This window comes from Ixodes scapularis, unplaced genomic scaffold (assembly GCF_016920785.2).
Source record: "Ixodes scapularis isolate PalLabHiFi unplaced genomic scaffold, ASM1692078v2 PGA_scaffold39__5_contigs__length_11793443, whole genome shotgun sequence".
Lineage (NCBI taxonomy): Eukaryota > Metazoa > Arthropoda > Arachnida > Ixodida > Ixodidae > Ixodes > Ixodes scapularis.
Window position 1 is genome coordinate 10,523,552 of NW_024609867.1, and position 20,276 is coordinate 10,543,827.

General features: G+C 42.5%; 1 protein-coding gene across 1 annotated transcript in view; it reads right to left on the bottom strand.

Annotated features, from left to right (window-relative positions):
- The window catches only part of LOC115328052 (parathyroid hormone/parathyroid hormone-related peptide receptor), a 292,861-nt gene that overhangs the window by 123,516 nt on the left and 149,069 nt on the right, over window positions 1-20,276 (bottom strand). Inside the window, exon 3 of the mRNA XM_042292197.1 lies at window positions 19,289-19,422. Within this exon, the coding sequence (XP_042148131.1) occupies window positions 19,289-19,422 (134 nt within the window). The remainder of the gene's footprint in view (window positions 1-19,288; window positions 19,423-20,276) is intronic.

The window sequence follows — 20,276 nt, forward strand, 5'->3', positions numbered from 1 at the left end:
GACCATTCCGTTTTTGTTCTTGGTTGCAGTGATCTTTTTATAATCATAGAAATATTAAATTTAGCATCTTCCTTATGCAATGCCTCCCTGAAGAGGCCGTTAATGCGGTAAAATGCAATAAATTAAATAAACAAGATCATTGTTTAAATTACGCAGTTTAATTTACGAAAACGTACCTTAAGTCTAAGTTTGAGGAGAGAGGCGGAGCAATCAATGTCCAGATGTTATGCAAGATTATATGCGTCTTTGATAGAGTACGTAACTAAGGAACGACCAACTAAAGCTTGGAAAAACGAAAAAAAACAAACACGATTTTTGTTCAAACAGAAGCTAACCCGCTTGCGCAACCTACGTGCGGCATGATGACAAACGCTCCCTACTATTGATAGGCCAGAAAAACGAGTAACCGACTGCAGAAACAAAACGCAAGATATGAAGGAATGAGAAAGCCAAATGCAGCAATACCGACGCTATTACATTTGCATCCTTGTTGGGAGTTTTCATTCATCCTTGACTAAGCCGTTATTTTTTCCATCTTTCATCTCAGTCGGGAGCAATCCGGCAAGAGCAAAGTAGCTTTCAGTGAACAACTATGCTGCATTCTTGCATTCGCTTTGCTGCGATCAAAAAGAGTACGAAAGTTTACCACTAACCTTTCAAGACTGAACATTTTATTTCTATTTTGGCAAATTGAGTCTACATAAAGTATTATCGGCATAGAACCACATAGCTGCATCCAGTGACACGAATGTTGTTTAAAATACAATTATTAATACCTTAAATACATTATATTCTGCACACTCACTTGTGAAAGCGCGTACACGCAGTGGAGTTTTACATTAATATACTTAAACGGTTTTGCGTACGCAAAGTATAGCATCGCTGCCACTCGTATGCGCCAAACGCTAACCCTCTGCGTACGCTATTTTATCATACAGTATTCTTAGGAAATTGCGTGCATACGCAAAGGGTATTTGAGTTCCTCCAAAAAGAAATTATGATGCGCGAAATGTTGGCTCAAGCCAAATCGAGTACCGTTAGAATATAATGGCTCCCAATACTGCGGCTGCGGCCGCATTGGAAGCTTTGGCGGTCGTCGTCATCGCGAAGCCGGCGGCATCTTCTCTACTGCGATTTGGAATGTTGCAGGAAATTATACTCCTGCAATAGGTGCACGTTACAAACGGTTTGAGTGATCCGGCAAGGTGGGCAACGATCTCCGGCGTCGCCGGCACCTTGCTCTTTGCGACGCGCGAATGTTTCTCGGCGAAGGTGAGGTGTGCGAACGTTAATTGATGAGACCTCTTGTAGAAACGAAGCAAGCGAACACGACCGGTCAACCGCTCGCTTCGCAGTCTAAAGCGCGAAGCACATGCGCGTCAAAACTTTCTTATCCAACTTGTGAGCTGCCGGAACGACGTTCGGGGCGAGGGTTTTTGTAGCACCGAAGAGCGTCGAAAACCCTCGACTCCGAACGTCATTTTGGGAAGTTCATACCTCGGATCGAACAGTTTTGACGCACATGTATTTCGCGCTTTATACTTAAACAAATAAAAAAACGTTATTCTGGACCCAAATATAAAGAATGATACAGGGTATTGGTGGGGCGAGTTTCTTGGGTTTTTTGTGTCGGGGCGAAAAAACGATATTCTAAAACTCGCTTGAGCGTGCGGTAGCGCAAGCGCTAAATACAGCGCTAGCTTGCGCTAAGCTTCCATTCGTTATCCTGCAGGCGAAAAATACGTAACCCGTAAAACACGCTTTATTTGCGTAAAAAAGTTAAAACAAGACACAAACTACAGAGATGCTTTCTGAATACTCGGGCGCCCGTTGACTAGGCAAGATTTATACAGTCCCGAAACAAATTAACAAAGGAGCTGCAATTGGCGTGGAATTCATACCACTGCTCCTCTTTAAGCGATAAAAACAAAAGCATGGCATGTTATGGTTCGAATTAAACGAACTCTTACGTCGTGGTACATCGCGGGTGCATTTACCCAAACTTTAATTGAATTTTAGTCACTTGGGAGGACCTAGTGTAGGAAAGAGGGCACCAGAAAGAGAGGCAGACCATGTTCCCGTGAATTTTTATAGGTATAATAAAACAACTAATAATATTAATTCGTTATTTTCTGTGCCCAATAACAACTTTTCAGTCTCCACTGTGGTGCACTAAAATACTGAATAGGAATACCGTAAAAACAAAACTATTAAATACTAAAATAAAAGTATATGGCAAATAAAGCTAATAATATAACATTATTACTATATCTAGCAAAGAAAGCATACGCACGCATACAAACCGTATCCCATATTGCCAAATGAAATAACGTAATTATATATTATAGGCAATTTTCTCAATGAGTTACATAACGTGAATTTGAAGTATTTTTTGCGTAAATTATTATTTTTTTTTGTCTTGAGGAGGGGGGAGGGGGAATGTTCAGTTTTTTATGAGGGAATCGCTTTTTGTTGTTGTTCTTGTTTTTCTGTATTCGCACTTTTGTTGTTATTGACTGTGCATCATTACTCAAGAAACCTGGTGTTCTTGAGCATAAAAACAAACGAATAAATCAGTGCATGAATGAGTGAATGATGCATGGACATAGTGTCTGCTTTAGTTTTCCATTCAGATGGCACATAGCGACAGTTTTATGTTTCACATTTATTTTGTATTTTTTTTTTCACTTAGATATAATATTTCTAAATGGACGTGGCTAGCTCCATAGACGGTATTTGGCATGTATTTTGTGCAAAATAAGTTATGAGATAAGGCATCTTGTCTTGAAAATTTTAAAATTGCAACGTTTGTCTCTAAAACAGCATAATTTTAGGATTTTCTTTATCGTTATAATTTGTATGATTATAGAGTATATAGATGATTAGGGGAAAACAGCTCCAGAATACGAAGCCAAAGCGAATGAACATACTCCACAAGGTAAGGGCTGACCCACAACTATATAGTTTACAAGAAGACAACAAAAACAAAATACAAAATCCTTCCTTCACACGTGCATACGGGCACACTGCTTCTACGATAAAAGGTCCCCCAGTTCTCGGTGGCGCGTTCGGAATACTCATTTTCGTTCTTAGGAATTCCAACTCTTTTTTTCTGATTATGCCACTGACGCGTGGCACACACAGTAGTTTTCCCGAGGTGTCTTGTTTTTGTGTCTACCTAAATTTCTGGTTCTTTTAAAGGATGATTCACACTCGTACTCTGTACAGTGAATTGAAAGGTATTCTCGAGTCGTGACTCTCAGAGGCATGGAGCATTCTCTGAGCCTGTCGTTCAGGTAACGCCCTGACTGGTCAATGCAGTAGCTGTTGCGCGAGAGTGGAATCTTGCACACAACTCCCGAAGAGCTTCGTACATAGGGCTTGACATGTTTCTTGGCGCATCGCGCTTAGATAGTCCCTTTGCCTTGGCATTTACTCTGGCACATATCTGACACACCTTCTTGGGAGGCTGAAAAAAAATTGAATATTCAAATCGTTTTTTACCATTAAAGTTGTGAGACGCCCTGTGAAGGTAATAATTATAATAGTATTAATAATTTGATTTGCCCATCACATCAGGAATGAAATGTTATATGTATGGGCACATCAAAGCGAGCTAAAGGCTTGTGTGATGAGAGGAGGAAGGAGACAAAAATCTGAAGTAGTGAGGTGGTTTCTCCTCTCCATTGTAAGTATCCGCCCCTCACGCAGCGCGTACGTCACCACAGAAATGTCGCTAATCATACAAAAAAAGTAAATAAAAACTAAACAATTATAGCACAACTATACTGAGATGAAATCACTACACTGGAAAAACATATCAAGGAAAAGAAAAGTAGAAGGAAATCTCGTAAATTTCATCAGACAATGACAGAAAAAAAAGAAAAAAACAATGAGTGAACAAACAAATTATTACACATATAAAAAACGAGGAAGCAAAATGAAACACAGTTACAAAATGACACTACGTGGGATGAGAAAAGCAAAAAATTGAAAAAATAAACATAAAGAAAACAGAAGGCATTGAAATGTCATCAGAATTAATGGGGAAGAAAGGGCCGGAGAAAAAGAAATAATAGCCGTGCGAATTCACTATGCACACGCTGGTACTAGGCTTGCACTAAGCAGTGTCCAAGTCAACGCATTTCAGTTTCTTCTTCAATGCCTTCAGTGAGGTGATGTCCAGGATTGAGTCCGGCAGAGCGTTGAATAAACTCGGAACAAAATAATCGCGCGTGCATTTACTTAGGTTGCCAGGGTTCTTTGAATGTGCTTGGCTTTCGGTGTGTTAGAAATTAACTTCGGAGTGACGGTAATGAGTTTGAACCCTTTGGCGATGAAGCCCACCGCAAAGGCAAGTTGATATATTTCATGGTGGTACTATTTAGCGCTGGACAGAACACGCGTCTCTCTGCGTTGGGCGTCAGGTGAACTCGTTGCCATGATGTTCGACGTAACAGCGCACCCGAAAGACTATCACTCTAAGGACCCAAACGCACAACCAAAAGAAACACTCACTCAGCGCCAAATGACAACACTTTGCTTGCAACTCCACGTCAGCGTCACATGCCGGCTTCTCGTGGTTTTCATTGCGACTTTTAGGCTAGCACTCTTGCAGCTTGCGGAGACCCTATGAAAATCAACGGTCGGCTGCGAGGCACGCTGTCCGTGCTTGGGGTGCCAAGTCGACCTTTGAAGGTATCAGAGCCGTTCGAGAGTCTGAGACTCGAAAGGATAACTTCCGACGCCAGCGAAGTAGCCGCCAGCTCAAGGAGCACAAACTCGCCCGCCGCCAGCTCCGTCTCGAGCGGACTCGATTGAGGTGTAGACGGTCAGCTCCTTCGAGTCCGGTCACCGGCTTCGTTCCATGCTGCACGGCCGGCGAACTTCACCTAGAGCCTCCACTTCCAGGCGTCCTCCCCTTCATGTTCGGTAGATTCAGGTTGACCTCTATTTAGTGGCTCGCGATCAACGGGAGTGTCATTTTTATCACCTACCGATGTTTGTTTCAAGCGCTGTCGAGTCCTTTTGGGTGGTTCCAAAGGTTTGACTTATGATTGTGCTGCCTGACACATAGATTTGAAGTTCCCTATCACTTTATCTTAAGTACGCCGCCAAGTTTTATTGGCATTTCACGATCATTCGCGCGAAAGGTATTCAAGTTTGGTGCAGTGTGTGGTTGTTTTTGCTGTCGTTGTTTTGTATTCAGGTTGCCAGTACCTCAAGGTACTTTTTTCGTGCGGAAACAAATTTGGTTGATTCTATTTAGCCTTGTCTCTTTTGTTACAACTTCATGCGCCCGGGCTTGAGCACAAGCTGGTTCTTATCGTATTTTTGAGTCGCAAAATGCATGTAAAACTCGATGTCTGAAAGAAACTTCCAATAACGTTTTAAACTCTCCTTTGGGTATATGGTTCCCAACATTCAGTTGGGTGTCTAACTGGATGACGGGCTGATGGGGTCTGAAAGTCTGGTGGTCCCATAACACTTCCGAGCTGAAGTATTGTTTTAACAGGGTAATAATAAGAAGAAGACGAAGCAGAACAAGAAGAATATTAGTAATAATAATATTAATAATCGTCTTCATTTTCATGAGCCCAAAAGCAATCGGCAAGTTTTCTCTTCGGTGCAGAGTTAATCAGGAGCAAAAGAAACCAAAAACAGAATTCATGAATCACCTTCACTTGCTTCAGGAACACCATATTATCAGTAAATGCTTCAATTTCGGCATTCTCAATACTTTTTAATAGAAATTGTGTCCGTGACAAAAGAGAGGGATTACAGACGGTGTGAACATTTAAGAAATTGCGATTCTAGTGGAATAAGGAGGGACATGAATATTCACAAAACGTAAATGCGAACCAGTCTCTAATGCGCTATTTATAATCTTGTACAGGAAAACTAGACCGAGCTCTGCTCTTCTCTCGGACAGACGACGCGAAAGATGACAACGGGTCTCTTTTTTACGCAGTGCGGTTTGTACGCTTGGATGCCTTTCACTCTCTTCAACAAATTGCCTGCATAATTTGAGAAGAAGGCCTATGAATATCGTGGGCTTCTCAGCCTCTCAATTTGTATTTTAAGCAGTCTTCCAGTGTGTAAAAGCACAATTTTTTTCATCACCGAGCATAACACTCACGAGCTATACCCAACTTGGCCTTGGAGCGGGCCGGCCTATAGCCTAACATGTGTATATTGGGAGGAGAATAATAATTAAAAAAAACACGATGTTCGTTACGAAGAAGGAAAAGGTCCAAAAACAGAGGTTTTTTGCCTTTACAAGAGCGAGTGCCCATCTCGTAACGGGCACATAGCTATAAAAGTAATTGTCGCTATCATGAGCGCGGTGCAGGAGCACGAATCTGAAGAAAACCGCTGCCCCTCCGCCGCTTGGCTCACTGCGCACCCGCTAGACTGCGTGGGCTGTACTACTTGGTCGCCGTTACCACATTCCAGCTAGTATCTCTAGCAGCTCAATACGTTGTTTTCTATTGTCTTTTTTGAGTTACACCATGCATGCAAAACTCAACGTATGAAATAAACTTCCATAACGTTTTAAATTGCATTTCGTTCTATAGCTCAAATTTTTTTTGGTGTCTAAGGATTCAAGGGCCGAGGGTGGCACAAAGGTTGAAGGTTCTAAAGGGCTGAAGTGTCTGAAAAGCCGATGGGTCTTAAAGGGCTTGAGGGGTTTGAAAGGCTGTAGGGTTTGATGGGCTGAACGGAGTTGAAGGGATGAGAGAGGTCCATAACACATCAATGCTGAAGTGTTATTTTCAACGTGCATGTGAGCCACGCGTCAGTGTATTATCACAAATAAAGTTTGAATTTCTAAAGACGATGATAGGGTTTCAGCACGTGTTATCATGGGGGCTTTCTAAAAATACCCTTTAGCCCTGATATGTTTTGAAAGTTCCTCAGACATTTGAACTTATTCAGTCCTTCAGCCCTTCACCCATTCAGATCTTCAGACACTTCAACCTTTCAACACTTTAGACGGCCAAAATGATTATATTGTAAAACAAAAATTTAGTTGTATAAAAGTAATTTCAAGTTTTTTTAGACATTGATATTTACATGCATGTTTGAAATCATAACGACCATGAGAACCAACGCGTACTCAAACCCGGGTGCAAGCAGCTTTAAATAAAATATATCAGAGCAGGTGGTGAAAACTGAGTTCTTTGTCCCCAGAAATATATATTTCGAGGCACTCTCAATCTTGCTGGGTAAATTCCTGATATCTACGGAAGTTTAACTCTTAAAATCGAGGTGATGCACTACACACACACACACTTAACCTTCCAATTCTACGTCTAGCGAAAATCAGGAACGCAAAACCCACATCAGCCGCCATTGACAAAATCTTGAGCAGGTCACGGTGTCGTCCCTGGTTCTGTCGCTGTGCAGTCGCAAACACCGTTTTTGTTGCTCGCTTGGCGAGCTTATGAGGCTGAAGGGATCAATAGGCGTAAGAAACAGGACACCGAGGGACCTTCGCTTATATCCGCACAGTTAGCTGCCTCATTATATAGATCCATGTCTGGGACGGGAAGTCGACATTGAGCGACCGTTCCTCAAGACCGGCAGATACAAAGTTGCCAGGCGGCTTCCCCGACGCATATATCCTGATGGGTGACGTGATCTCCCCAACGTCCCGTTAAGGCTATAATAATGGGTCATGTGCTTTCCCGGAAAGCATGGCCATAGGCACCACAGTCGTCTAAAAACTATGACGAAGCTCTTACACCCCTCAGAAATTCTTGAAAGGTACGTCAGGCGTCTTAGAAAATTTCGATGAATCTTTCAATCGTCTTGTGGAACTAGAGTGTTCTGGTGAAGTTAAGGTGCTAGAGGAAAATAAACTAGAGGACGACGACCCGGTCCTCGTCCTCTATGTTTTTCTACCGTCAATACTCTAAGAGGCTTTTCAAGGGTACTGTCCCTACAGATGAATTTTTCAGTAGGGCTGTGTGCCGGACCCACGTGTGAAGGATTTTGAGTTTTGTCGTTCTTTTCTTCTTGTAAAGCATATATTTGTGAGTCATTGCCTGTCATGTCCTCTATGTAACTTCTTGTTATTTGACTTTAGCGCTGTTTCCCCTAATCATCCACAACTCTAAGTAAGCTCAAATATTCACCTTATTAAAGTATAGTATGGTAGGCTGTATGAATGCATGTGACTTTCTGTTTAGTAGGGCGGCAACATATTTCATCAGCAATGAACTAAAAGTAACAAAAACACGTGTTCTCGTCCACTTTTGGCGTTGATGAAAGGTGTGCACGCATTTTTCATCTCTCTTCATAAATGGCACAAAATATTTCCCCGGTGTAATATGAATGCCACTGGATATCATCTAATGATGCACATTTTGCTGCAGAACAAACGAACACACTGACATCATTTTGAGTTAACTATATCGGGGAATGTATCTATACATTTTAGTGTTATCGTGATCAGCTCAAAAATTGGCATACTTTTGACGATAGCTTTCACATTTAGCGTCTGACTACTCTTGAAATATCCCAAATCGGAAAACGATAAGTATAAGCCAAATAAATCGCATAAAATTAAGGTCTTCCGACGCCGTAATTTATTATAATTACAGTTTCTAAATAAACAAGCTAATTTAGAAGCCTTTAATATGCTTACGCATTTTTTGGAAATTGAGGTATAGGATCGTTCTTTGTGCAAATGAGCCGTTTCGCTTTTCTTCGATACTCACCGATCTTTACTATAGCGTGTCTGGATGGCGCATAGCGGCTTTCCGAGGATAGAGCAAGTGAAGCCACGGGAAGTACTATACTTCTCCCGGGAGTTCGGAGTCGGCTGGACTTCCTAGTACATTCAGTCGATGTTTCTGTTCATTCTTTCGTCTGTCTTTAAGTGGCTTTTAATAATTCAATTTTCGATTGAATCCCGAGACTAATATGTCTGAAAGTGGATTAAATGCGTGCTTGATCGCCTAGAATTTCGAAAATTTCATATCGAATGGTTGCCAGGAAGGTCCTCGGTTCTGCATGCGTTGTTTCTGCGCAACAAGCAGGCTCTTTTGAGATAACAAAAAAAAATTTTGCGCCCTGGCCGCTTTTCAATCCACCAGTCAGAAGAGCTGAGAAACCTGTCAAGCGCTCACTTTCGGGAGAAGCCACTTACTTCCGGTGGCTTCATACCTGTTTGCTCAAAGCAACATCCAAGCCCTTAGTGGAGATCAGTGATTTTACTCGACACCTCTCTGTACCTAACATATTTCCGTAGACGATGTTGGTGGTTAGACGCTAAAATAGTGGGATCAAAGACAGCAGCTAAAACTTTCACAAACCTCTGCAATCTGCAGATGTCTTGAAAGAAAAAAGTTTCAGGAGTTGTGCAAGTGAATGTTCACTCTAAATCAAAGCTTCCGAGAGCACAACTTTCTTGTTTCACTGCTATGACCACCCCCCCCCCCCCCCGAAAAAAAAAAGAAAACCTCACAAATACACACATACACATACACACCAGACCCTCACAATAAAAAGAGGACGAAGCAACTTTCAAGCTTGATTTAAGAAAGAAATGCTTTTTTTTTGTGATTTGTTTGTTTAATGCACGTAGGGGAGTGCGTTGGATAAACTATTATTGGCCCAGAAAGAAAAACAAAAAACACTGAAATGAACTAGTGGCAGACACGCACTCACAGTTCTTTGAACGAGCAATGACATATTTATATGATGACAATCGTTCTACAAGAACCATTTTGGTCAAAGAGGAATTAAAGGAAAACAAAAATACTACATACAAATAATAGAAATTGATGAAGAAAAATATAAAAATAGCTGAATTTAACTCCCAAAAAAAATTTAAGAGGCCATTTTTTCAGGATAACTCTGTCGCGAGGAATTCCAGGTGTTTTTTCGATAATGACAACGAAGGCTCTGAAACATTGTCTGTAGCATTCTTGATCTTAAATGCTTCAATCATTTCTCGTCCACACTTGTCTTTGTGCGAGTCAAGCACATTATTTTTATAGCTAGGGGTACAATCATGGCAGGTGGGGGCGTTCGCAACAATTGGTTGGTAAGAGTAAGGTGACGCCTTGTTGACTGCTAGAAAGTGGTATCTATCGCAAACGCTCACGCATCCTCCCGTCTTGCCGATATATTGGCTGTCACAACTCAGCGGAATAGAGTAAACTGGCTTTTCTTTATTTAAGATGTTGTCTGAGTCCTTGATGCTTCAATCTGGTGAACGAGCTTTGTTATTCACCTTTTAAAACATTTGTTTTAACCTCCTTCTACCTGTGAAGACCACCTTCGTGATGAACCGAGCAGCGAGACTCTTCAGGCACGTATGAAGTACAAGCCCAGAATGTGTGTCTGTGTCCCTTGTAGTAAGACGAAGGACGGTTGGTGGCTGAGATGAGACACTGAAGGGTAGTACGAAGGAGGTCTGCTGTGTACCGGGCTTAGAGCAGTCCTTCATGCTGACGTTTGACACTTGCCGATGAGAGGTGAGGACAGTATTTTGAACGAGAAAAAGCAAAGAGCCTATGGATAATTCTTAACCCTATTTGCTTTACCGAGTTAGAGTGATTGCTGCAGAAAAACAGTACCGGTTTTTGGATCGTTGCTGGAAGCATCAGAACAGGCCTTGATGTTGAAGATTAAGTCTTAAATCTATATGCAGTAGTCCCTCAACACTTGCCTTTTCACTTATTACCTTAAGACCTGACGAACAAGAAGTGAAAGCTCCAGAAAAGGCCCGCGAGGGAATAGAAGTCGGGTGAATAACTAAATAATTATCTACGTGTCGATGCACTCGTTTTTTTAAAGCAAAAAATCGAATCAGGACTTCACTGATCGGTCTACGTACAAGAGGAAAAGTTCAGAGTGCCGGAGCTAGGCAGAAGCTTCAACAAACACCCTTTTTGCCTTAACATTCTGTCGTTGTATTTGACAAGTGTGCGCTAAAGGTATAATTCAAGGATATTCGTGAAGAACAATCTGTGTGTTATTTATGTGTGAACAATTTTACTGTTTTTTTTAATATATTTTGCGTCGTATTATTTTTCAGTATTTTGTAACCCTGATAAATTAGTGCAAAAATATCTTTGTTCCACGGTTCTTTTTTACGGCACGATATAACACATTTTTCCTATAATGGAGTATATTAATAATGAATAATGTATAATAAAAGCCTCGTCGTGCACTACTAAAACAGGCGTTTTTAATTAATGCAGTTTGGTCATTTTTGACGTGTTGAGTAGACACTGGGTGCGGACTATATAAAAAAAAAAAAAACTTTCCTTTATCAACCGTAATGAGGCCACTAGAAAATTTGCGAAAAAAGAGCACAATTCCGAACGTCCGCCAAGATAGCAATGCTCAACTATGTTTGCGAAGGATAGGGTGCAGTAGAATGGGAAGGTGTGCCGTTCGGCGGCCGCAGCAGTGTCGCGTTGTGCAAGCACGCCGGGGAGGGCGCTGTAGGGTACATCGCGGTCACCCGACGACTGACAGAAGAGTAGCAGTCGCAGCAGAGCCGCTCTATTCAGTGTGAAAATGGCCGCCATGTTCGTTCCTTTTGGTCTTCTCGATTGTGAAAAAAATATGTTCCATCCTATCTTCACACCCTTGTGAAAAAGCGTGATTTCCGCGAGCGGCAGAAGCTTATATTCAAAGCTCATATGACATTTGGGACATCTATAACCACAAAACAAACCTTTGTTTGTTTTGTGGTTATAGAAGAATAATTGTATATCTCACCATACAAACCAGCATTACGAAAGCGAAGCTTGACTACGATATGATAGGCGATGCTCTCATTTCAACTTTAGTGGCAAGGCTATTTTGATTCTTTTTTCGCCAGCTGTACATTTTGCAGATATTTAACCACTTAGTATTGCTCTGGTGTTACTATATAGTTTTATGAGCATGGATTAGTTAAAGTAAGTTTTTCTTCACTCCTCCACACTAAACCAAAGCTTAAGAACCAGAAAGTGTCTGAATTGATTTTTTCTAGTGAGCATGCATCGTATGAAAATGAACGTCGAAAGTCGCAATATAAATGGGGCAACATTATCTGCTGTCTTTATTAAAAGGCAATCCCACTTGGTGAAATCTGATTTTTCCTTTTTCTGAGCAGTCACACTGTTCACACATTCTGCTTGGACTTCTATTTCTTCTCTGAATCAGTTTTGTTTATTTACATTGCAATCAAACCATTCCATTCCGCAAACACAGAGGCTTCGATCGGTGTCCGAAACAACGAGCGCTTCTCTTTGCATGGGTTGTTGCCCACTATGCACCCGAGCACTAAAGAGCGTCGCTCCGTCTTTCTTTTTTGCCGTATTTGAGGTCTCTGTGAGTCCCGAGTCTCTTTGGAACAGGAAGCAGCCGCACAATATTGTATCGCTTCACACGCAACAGAATATAGCAATAAATAGAAACACCAGTATGCCCCAAACTAGCCTCGCTAAACGCCGTCTGACCGGCCTCCTGACCCCGCTGTGACCGGCACCGACACCCCCGGTCTCTGAGGCAGAATTCGGTAACAGGACACCCAGCTCTTATGCAGAGGCCTACGCAGTCGGCACACCTCCCAGGTCTAGTGCACCCTAACAAGGGGTGTGGGTAATGTAGATACAAACAACGAAGAAAGAAGGCACAGAGAGCTCGCTCGAGACGCACGGAGAGTAACAAGCACACGCTCAGGAACGAGACAGCCTAGACCGAACAGACTCCGCCCTTCGTCCAGGACTGGCCGCATGGGCGGCACGAACCAGGACTGGTGTGGAAGTCGTGGGCTAACGGTACTTCCGTTTGGGACAGAGCCCAAACTTCTCCAAGGCATGCCGTTTTTTGTTTTTCATTTTCTTTTTTTTTTCGCAAGAGCATTCATCATCTTTGTAGCACGAAATGTTACACCACGTTCATGTCCGCCTGACAAGGCGGACATGAACGTGGTGAACGTGGTGAACGTGGTGAACCTGGTGGACATGAATGTTCATCGCCTGACAAGGCGGACACTGATCTTCGTGATGCTAAAAATCCCGCGACCGCCGCCGTGCGTTCATATTGGGCTTCTTATCTCGTCAATCTATTAACCTTCATAATTGGTAATTTTTCTTTACAAAACTGGTGAATTGCAGTAGGCGCTCACCTGTGACTGTTCAGTGTTTGTTACTTTGAATTAGCAACTTTATTATATGGAGACTTTGCGAAGCGGTAGTTTTAATTAGCCGTTATCTTCTCCTTAATGAGCAGAAGCGCTGGTCGATGAGCGGTGTGCTCACTGAATCTGCGGCGCTCTTCACAATACCTCGTAAGAGAACGGGGCCGACTGTAGAGAAGGTAGCTGAGCAGAAGCGGAGAGAGGCCTAGTATGACCATCTTTAATGAAGGAATATGTACTGAGATATACTTAGCTGCTGTAGCATTTTGTACAAATAAATCAGCAGAATAAAACCTTCATAAATAATAAATGATGTCGCATTTTGATGGAGACTGCAGTGAAGGGCCGCAGAACCCGATCATGTCACAAAGGCTACTTTATTTTCGGTTAAAATATTTCCTACTGTCCCACATTATCCCCATATTCATTATTACCCATTATATGGATATTACACGGGGCGTATTATGTGACGAAATGCTATATCGTAAACGTACATAGGGCCGACGATGACCGGGGTGCCGCATAAAAAAGAGGCAAATCCGTATAGAATAGAAAGCTCTGCAAAGGAACAAAAATGTGTTTTCATTTTTTTATGCAGAGGGACTTTAACTTCCGGAATATAAAGGTCACACTAACGCTACTCCTCGGAGTCCTCACGCCAGGGAGCGCGCCCATTCATTTGGATTAACGGCATCAAAATAGGGAAGCGCTACTTGTCTAACGAGGGTGGCTGGGTGTGATCAAAAATATTTACTGGTCAGACACACCCTGAATATTATCCCCTATAGACACTTTTGTATTACCTTTTCCCTACCTTCTTATTTCACATGACTGTCATGCGGTACTAAAGAAAAATTGCAGGCCATTGCAACCCTGAGCAGGCAGAAAATTTACAAAAGAAGAAAACCAAAAAGGTGTGACAGTTGTTGCTTTGCTGTCTGTTTATGTATATATATATTTACGACACCTACTATATTTAATGCGACACCATATTTGTGCCTCGGCATCCAGGATGTTGGGCTTCATAAGAAGAAAGATAAAAGACGCTCCGGTTGAGGTTAAGCTACATGCTTACTATTCATTAGTAAGATCCAAGTTGGAGTATGCAAATATCGTTTGGGATCCATTCACTCAGAAAGACATCTGGAAGTTGGAGTTGGCGCAACGTATAGCGGTTCGGTTTATCTACGGAAAGTATAGAAGGCTGTATTTTCCATATCAAATTATACAGGCTAACGGAATACACACCCTCCAGGCTAGAAGGAAATCAGCACGATTAAAATTATTGTTTCATTTCAAACAAGGGTAGGCTCGCATAGACCCATTGCAATATATTTCCCCTTCGGAGGCAAGATCTACGAAGCACAAACATCAGTTTCCACTAACACCTATTTTTGCGCGTACTACCATGTTTATGTTTGACTCCCCCCCCCCCCCCCCCCCCCTATTAGCGACTGGAACGGCTTACCACTCGAGCTAGTTAACGACACCAACTTTGTATAAAAATCTCGAACGTCTTGATGATTAGCATGTTGCTTTGTATATTGCTGCGCGTTCATCCCTTTCACAGGGGCTTTAAGATTGTATGGACCTTCATACTACATCTGGATAGATCATTTTTCATTACTGCATGATTGCACTAGATGGTGCTTGGTGGTTCCTGTTCCCCCCCCCCCCCCTCCCCCGGGCCCCCTTTTTATATATACACTATATATATATATCCTGTATATTTCCTTGTTGCTTGTTGTAAACCTTTAATGTCGTGATTTTTGTTTGCTGTTGTATGTGCGATTTCATATCTTGTACCCTACTCCTACTTGGGCCTTCAATGGCCTGTAGTATATTCTAAATAAAATAAATAAAATAAAAAAATGCCCACTACAAAATGCAGGTATAAAATAAATAATATATATATATATATATATATATATATATATATATATATATATATATATATAAAGGATGCTCAAGTGATATATGAGTGACGGTCGTATTTACTGCTGAAATACGGCAGAGAGTTGGGCGAGTTGGTTAAGCATCTTAATAGGTGGGAACAGCGCAGGAAAAACCGACGAAGGACGAGTAGAAGAAGTGCACAGACACAGCGCTGACTAACAACTGAATGTTTATTTTCAAGCGAACCAGAAAGTAAACACTGGGTGTGGAAAGGAAAAACCACAGAAGCCAAAAAAAGAGGAGGAAACCCGATAAAACACGACATTACCACGCCATATCACTTTCACACACGTCTGCCACAGTTCCTGATAAAAAACACTTCGTCATCCCCCAAGTTAACCGACGGAGCACTGACGCATTCTTCCTCCCCCCTTTTATATTTTATCAAGGGGGGAGGAAGAATGCGTCAGTGCTCCGTCGGTTAACTTGGGGGCTGACGAAGTGTTTTTTATCAAGAACTGTGGCAGACGTGTGTGAAAGTGATATGGCGTGGTAGTGTCTTGTTTTATCGGGTTCCCTCCTTTTTATTGGCTTCTGTGTTTTTTTTCCTCTCCACACCCAGTGTTTACTTTCTGGTTCGCTTGAAAATAAACATTCAGTTGTTAGTCAGCGCTGTGTCTGTGTACTTCTTCTACTCGTCCTTCGTCGGTTTTTCCTGCGCTGTTCCCACCTATTAAGATGCTGAAATATACGGATAAAATGCGCACCTGGCATCCTGATGGCTCAGTCAAGTAAAAATGTTTTTATTAACTTTTTTTAGTTTGTCTTGGACGCTGATCCGAATAATGTCACTTATAAATATAATGCATCAATATAAAACATCAACCGTCATTTATTGCTTGCAAATGATATATACAGACACATGTTTGCCAAAGCAACATTGGGATTGACTTGCAGCTCCTGACAGTCACCGAAATAAACATCGAGCGAGACAAGTAATAAAAGGAATTAACATAGAGTAATACACGTAATATAAAGGTGCGCCTAAATTAGACAAAAAAATATACTGCCAGGGAAGTCACACTACTAAATAATCAATCATTTAGTAACATTTAATTCTGTATAGCGGAGGGTTTTATAAAACCTATATTTTGCTCTTGAGACATGCGCAAAGGAGCGTAGCTTGTTTAAAAACACGTTCGCACTATTACCTTGAGGTGAATACGCGGCTAGCGGCACCCGCACCATTCTGAAAGCAGCCTTACTTACTTATACTATTTCACTTTTGGAAGGACCCGCCGCCAATCCGTACACAAAATTTAGTCATTAATGTAAATGACACAAGGGACGGTGCCAAAAAGTAACTGGAAGAAAAGTGGCACAACCGTGTCCATAAAAAAGATGATCCTACCAACTACAATCGGCGGGAAATCTTGCATCCTCTTTAGTATAGAATTTGTGCATTCATACGAAAATGCTTTTAGTTAAAGCGACATGGGAAATGAATTGTGTCGTCGCTAGCGTTATATCGGTGTCCATTGGTGGCTACAATACACGAAGAGGGTCGATACTACTCGCATTAAGGTTGTCAGAGCCATTATTCCGTCTAATAATCGCCTTCGACTCGAGCTGACATTATTGTGCACTGGGCTGTGGAGCGCATTTTGAGCATGTCCAGCAGCTCTCTCCTGCGAGATATCGCATGCCGTGAACAGGGACAAAACCAAGCCATTGGGAATATTCCGCCTGAATTATGAGCACCATAAACGGTGCACATAGGCTGGAACATGTGCGTCTTTCTGGTTAGAGCTTCGCTTCCCTCTCCGTGCCTTCATGCTGCTTGGGACCAAACTTGTCTTCAAGCAGCTCTGCTACGAACGAGTTGGTATATTCTAGCTCTAAAGCTTGAATGCTTTATAACGGAAATTTCCACTCCGAGAAATGTACCCGTCCACCCGAGCGTCCGCACAAAGCCAACGCCAGGGAATGTGAGCAGAACCGTTTAGGTTACCATGACAATATGAGCAAACCCAATGTACACATGCACTCGCGCATCGATCAGCCAATATCTTTTTATCTTTCACCAGGAATGAAACCAATAAACCTGTCGATTCGTAGCGCAATCCTCTACCTTTGTCCAAGCTGTACGAAGTTCTATACGTTAAGCTAAACTGTATTCCCTGTATGAATCCTATTAAATTTACCACGTGGCGATACTCTCTGCGGTACTTTTAAACGCTGTAGACGAGGACAATATCAATGAACAAAGCACGCGTTCTTCCTCACTCTCCGAAATGACTCCTTAATGTCTTTAAACCAAATTCAAACCATCAATCCTATAGGACAGTGGTTCTCAAATGGGGGTGCGCGAACTCTTTGGGGTCCGCGAAGCCATCTCTCATCAGTCAAGCCCGGCAATGATTGTTATATTTTTTTCAGATTGAGAGGAAACGTTCCAATTTTCCGATAAGCTTTCTCGTGTATATATATATATATATATATACCCGAAGGAAAAATCCATCAATGTAACGCTGTTTGGCAGTCAATGTTTTCTAGTGGACCGCTGACTGTGCCTGACTGTACGTCAAGCATGTCTGATTGGACAACAAGTTACTCTGACCGACAGTCAAACTCCAGTCAGACCCCGCTTGTCGGCTTTCTGATGGTTTCCTGGTGGCAGTCGGCCGCCGCGAAATGCCATCAGGATGTCCTGGTGGTGATTCTGACTGTACATCGATTGTCTCTGACTGTACGTCAGAAAGCTTTGACGTGCAGACAGAAGTACGGTCAAAGGACGTAAAGTTCGTTCGGATACCACTATTTCGTCAAATCTATGAATACGAAAAGTAATCTAAGCACGAGAAAACGATTTCGGGACGTGAGCCCATAAAACCGCTGACGTTAGAGATGTGACACGCAACCGACCGACAACCTTGATCAGAAGCCCGCCGAAGCCGCCGAAGCGTCGAACACGACACTTCGCACTTCGCTTCGCCCATGGAGGCTTCGCCGAGCTTTCATGAACGATCGCTCTCGACTCGTTTTGTTTGCCCGCTTGCTCCAACCTGTCGATCCTGCCCGGGCTCTACAATATCTTATGTTTTAGTAGAATTTCTACTCGACAAGACCCAGCCTGTTGTGAGTTCCGACGATGTAAGGGACTTTAGCGGTGTAGTTGAAGACGACAAGCTGTACCAGGTCTACTGGGCCGATGACACGCGAACAAACGGATCATTCTACGACGCGAAAGTACTCTACATGGCAGGTGAGTGGAACTGAAGTACGGCGAGTGATGTACGAGTGCTTTCATAACATGCTGACGGCTTAACTGCATTTGCAGCCGAAGCATCTCGTATAAAACGAGTTGTCAAATCGAGCTTCTGTAGTGGTGGCGTAGCACAGCGGTTAAGGGTTGCGATTTGTACGCAAGCGGTCGCAAGTTCGATCTGCGGTGGTCCTGCTTTTTTTTTTTTTCTTTTTCCCGAACTTTTTGTTTTATCGGCGATATTTATGAGTGCGTATAGCTTTACTCTTATATAAATGCTGCCCTTGATGATGAAATTCCCTTGGCAGTGGCAGTTAGACGTCATCTGATGGAGCATCAGATGACGTCTGATGGTCCATCACGTTCCACCAAGGCTACTGACTGGCAGTTAGTGTCCCAAATTACGTAGCTTGATGGAATTTTCAATAGGATATATATATATATATATATATATATGAATAGAACGAGTCTACTTCACACTACCCTTTAGTGGCATCCATTTATTAAATCAATATCATATAATTACCCTACACTTTTCTTTTCCCCTCACCACGACTGGGGTCCTCTATCATCTCCGCCGATCCTCAAAAAGTTCGCAAAACATCAGTGGTTGAGAACCACTGCTTTAGGAAATACTTCCTCGCATCATGGGACTTGGAAGATAAAGTTTCTTGTCAATTTTTGTTAAAACATTCGCATAACATCTGCCCTAAAAGAGAGCTTTAGTATTTCATATACGAGTATTCGAGCGAAAGCAAATGCTTTGCGTTTGAGTTAGATTTCCGTGTTCTACACTGAGCGTGGGCGCAGTCCCCAACTGCCGCTTGGATTAGCGAATGGCAACGAAGCACATGCGCAACGTTAAACACGCAAAGCAAACGCTAACGCATAGCGCTTGCCTTTGCTCGTGTAAGGAAAAGTAAAACTTTCTAGCAAGGTTCAGCCCCTAGCGTGATTCCCAGACGTGCACTTACCTCGAAGAGGGAGATGTTTTCGGAGGGCATGGTCGCGCCCTGCGTGAAGCAGCGAGTGTAGTTGGTCCAGGGCTGGCCGTGCTCTGGACTCACGTACCACGTCCCGTTCTCCGTGCACCACTTGGTGGCCATTTCTGCCGGAGGAAGAAGACGCGACGCACCCATAATTAAGACCTCGGTGAACAGAGTGGTTCCCGGAATGCGACTCCGAGTGGTGCGATCGCCGCGTCCTCAAAGGAGGTTTTTTCGGTTTCCGCTTGACGTTGTCATACAAGCTTAGCATTGTCACCGGCCACCATTGTGGCGGTCTCACAGCAGCGTTGGTAGATGCGAAAGAAGCCTGTTTGACTGCAGGTCACTACTTCGGCTTGACAGTCCGCGGAAGCGTTAGCAGTCAGCATTAGGGACACAGCGACGACAGCGACGATCGCGTTCACTCGTGCATTATGAAGGAAGTTCTAATACCAGCCGCCAGGATATCGATATACGGCATCATGACACGATGGCTTCTTGGACGTCATTGGTTGCCACTTGAGGATCACTTTTTATGCAAGCGCGTGATTGGACAATGAACACACTAATCGACGACGCGTTTCTGGCACCGCAGTAATGAACGAGTTAAAATCACTCTCATCACTGGGAAAAAAAAACATTTCAAAGCATTCTTAGCGTGCACAACGGTTGGTTTATAATTCAGTCTGAGAAGCCGCTTCGTCGAACCCCAAGGTTTTATAGGCTTTAAAACAATATAGATACCCGTACCCGGAATATAGTTTTTTTTTGTTTGTTTGTTTATTGCACGTGCGATATTTTTTTAAGCATAAAGGCATACCTAGTGCAACCAAAGCAGTTATAATTAAGTAAAATACTAATATCAAGCTGTCCGATCGTAATGAGTAGAGCTCAAGCTTCTAAAAAAAATTGTTATTTTTTCTTCGCTTCACTGACATAGTTATATTAATAATGTTTGAGTACAAGTATTTAACAT